This window comes from Emiliania huxleyi (assembly GCF_000372725.1).
Source record: "Emiliania huxleyi CCMP1516 unplaced genomic scaffold EMIHUscaffold_1, whole genome shotgun sequence".
NCBI classification, from domain to species: Eukaryota; Haptophyta; order Isochrysidales; family Noelaerhabdaceae; genus Emiliania; species Emiliania huxleyi.
The window spans coordinates 481813-484054 of NW_005202428.1; the positions used below are offsets into that span (position 1 = coordinate 481813).

The 2242-nt window shown below is 70.0% G+C and overlaps 1 protein-coding gene across 1 annotated transcript in view; it reads right to left on the reverse strand.

The window, feature by feature from the left end:
• The window catches only part of EMIHUDRAFT_193880 (hypothetical protein), a gene marked incomplete at both ends in the record, with an annotated part of 2906 nt that extends 1247 nt beyond the window's left edge, over positions 1 to 1659 (reverse strand). The window contains 5 exons of the mRNA XM_005793908.1: positions 262 to 376; positions 466 to 569; positions 765 to 849; positions 1055 to 1132; positions 1319 to 1659. Coding sequence (XP_005793965.1) covers positions 262 to 376; positions 466 to 569; positions 765 to 849; positions 1055 to 1132; positions 1319 to 1659 — 723 coding nt within the window. The remainder of the gene's footprint in view (positions 1 to 261; positions 377 to 465; positions 570 to 764; positions 850 to 1054; positions 1133 to 1318) is intronic.
• Between the last annotated feature and the right edge of the window lie 583 nt (positions 1660 to 2242).

The following is a 2242-nucleotide window of genomic DNA, read 5'->3' on the forward strand; positions in this document are numbered from 1 at the left end:
GAGCCCAAAAGTTAGCCAAGAGCTCCCCGTCATGATTAAAGACAGCGTAATTATTTTCTCTGTTATTGCTTTTTTCTTCGTTCGGGGGGGGGGGCGAGGACTGGGCGCCAGGACGGTGCGGGCGAGGGCTGCAGAGCTGTGGCGGCGGCCAGAGGCAGGTGGCTGTGTGCGAAAGGTCTGGGAAAGGTCGTGGACAGGTCTAGGAAAGGTCCAGGCGGCCATTGGCGGGTGGCCGTGTCGGGCGGCGGCGCTGTCGCTCACCCGCCGCGACCAGTCGTCGCGCGTCTCGCCGCCGCCCAGCTCCAGCCCCTCGGCTAGCATGGAGCGCAGCCGCGCGAGCTGGACGGCGATCAGCATGTTGGACGGCACGACGTATCTAGGTCCAGGAGAGGTCAGGGACAGGTCCAGGACAGGTCTAGGAGAGGTCCAGGAAAGGTCTAGATCAGCATGCTCGACGGCACGTACCCAAGCGCAGGCGAGTCGTCTCCGGGCGTGAAGCCCGACCAGATGAGCCCAACGCCGCCGCGCACGCGCGTGCCGCGCCCCTCCCGCGAGAGCTCCGGGAACGACTGCGAGACGCCGGCCACGCCGGGGTACTCGTGCATGGAGAGCGTCTGCCGGCAGCGCAGCGCGCGTGCGGAGTGGGGCACGGGGCAGGGCAGTGCGGCCGGCGCGGCGGCGCGAGTGGTCGGAGGGCCGCAGGGCAGGAGGGCGCAAAGGGCGCGCATGGGAGGGGCGCGCGGCGCCTCGTGCTGCTGCTCGACAGCCATCAGCGCGAGCAGCCGGCGCACCACGCGCCGCCAGTCCGCGTCGAACGTGGCGCTGCGCACGCTCTCGGCGCCAGACGACCTCGCCCAGACCTCGCCCGAGAGCTCGAGGTAGGCGCCTAGTCTCGGGTAAACCTCGGGTAAACCTCGGGTATTCTCGGGTTACTCTCGCTAGAGAGCTCGAGGTAGGCGCCGATCGAGTCGAGCTCGAACTGCGAGCCTAGTCTCGGGGAATCTCGGGTCAGCCTCAGGAAATCTCGGGAGATCTGATCGAGTCGAGCTCGAACTGCGAGCCTGGGTTCCAGCCCGTCTTGCCAAAGGTGATGTCGGGCCACGACTGGCCGGCGCCGGCGCTGAAGGCCTGCCTGCAGTTGTTGGCGTATATGGAGACGGAAAGGCACAGCGTGTGCGCGCGCAGCAGAGCGGCAGCGAGCTCGAGCGTAGGGCGGTGAGTCGCGTTTAGCCCGCCGTGGCGCTGGGCGCCGGCGCCGGGCTCGGCGCGCGAGTGTCGTAGGTAGGGCAGCAGCTGCGCCGTCGAGTCGCGCAGCCACATCTGCGGGATGTCGCCCGTCGAGATGAAGGCGAGCGTCGGACGCCGTCCAGACTGCAGCTCGCCGCGGCGGACGCTGATCAGCGGCTCGAGCGTGTCGAAGCAGCGACGGTAGATGGCGGCGAGCGCTGGGTCCGAGCGCTCGACGCGGAGCGCCACCTGCTCCCGGAGGCGTTTGTCCAGCTTCGGCCTCTGTGGTTCTGAGCCAGCGAGGCTCTTGATGAGGGCTGCGGCCTTCTTTGCGGCTCGGCGAGGCAGCGCCGCGCGCCATGCGGCGCGGTCGTTGGGCAGTGCCGCCAACGCGTGCTTGCGCTCCGGAAGTGAGGCGCGGGCCAACGGCATCGGCGATTGTGGGGCGGGGTGAAATCGGCTCGCGCCGAGCGCTGCTGTCGCCATCGTTGAACTTTGAACTTTGGTGATCGGCATCTGCGATACTGTCCCGTTTTGCTGTTCTAGGGACGGCCTCTGCTCCAAAGTCAAACCACCCCACCTACCTACCTACCTCCCACAGGCAAACCTTCGGCTCCCGCTCAGAGGCTCGCCGCGCCCGTGCGGCGCGCCGAGGCGGCGCCGAGGCCGGCGCCTTGCACCCGGCCCGCGGCCGGCACCGCCTCGCCCCACAACTGACCGCCCTGCGGCCCCTGCGCAGGCGTACCACAGGCGTCGCTCAAAAAGCGACGCCGGGTGTGGGCTGCTCCCTTGACCCGTCACCCGCCGCGCCCTCGCCCGGCCGCCTCACCGCTCACGGAGCGTGCTCGCCGCCGCCGCCGCGCGTCCCGCGCCGCCACGCATGCCCCTTGCCCTGACGCGCGCGCTCTGCAGCGGCGCAGAGCGCGCGTCTCTGGCACAGACGGAGCAGCGGCCGCGCCAGCGGTCGCTGCTCCGCCCGCCCGACAGACGCGCGGTGCGCGCGGTTGCACCGCGG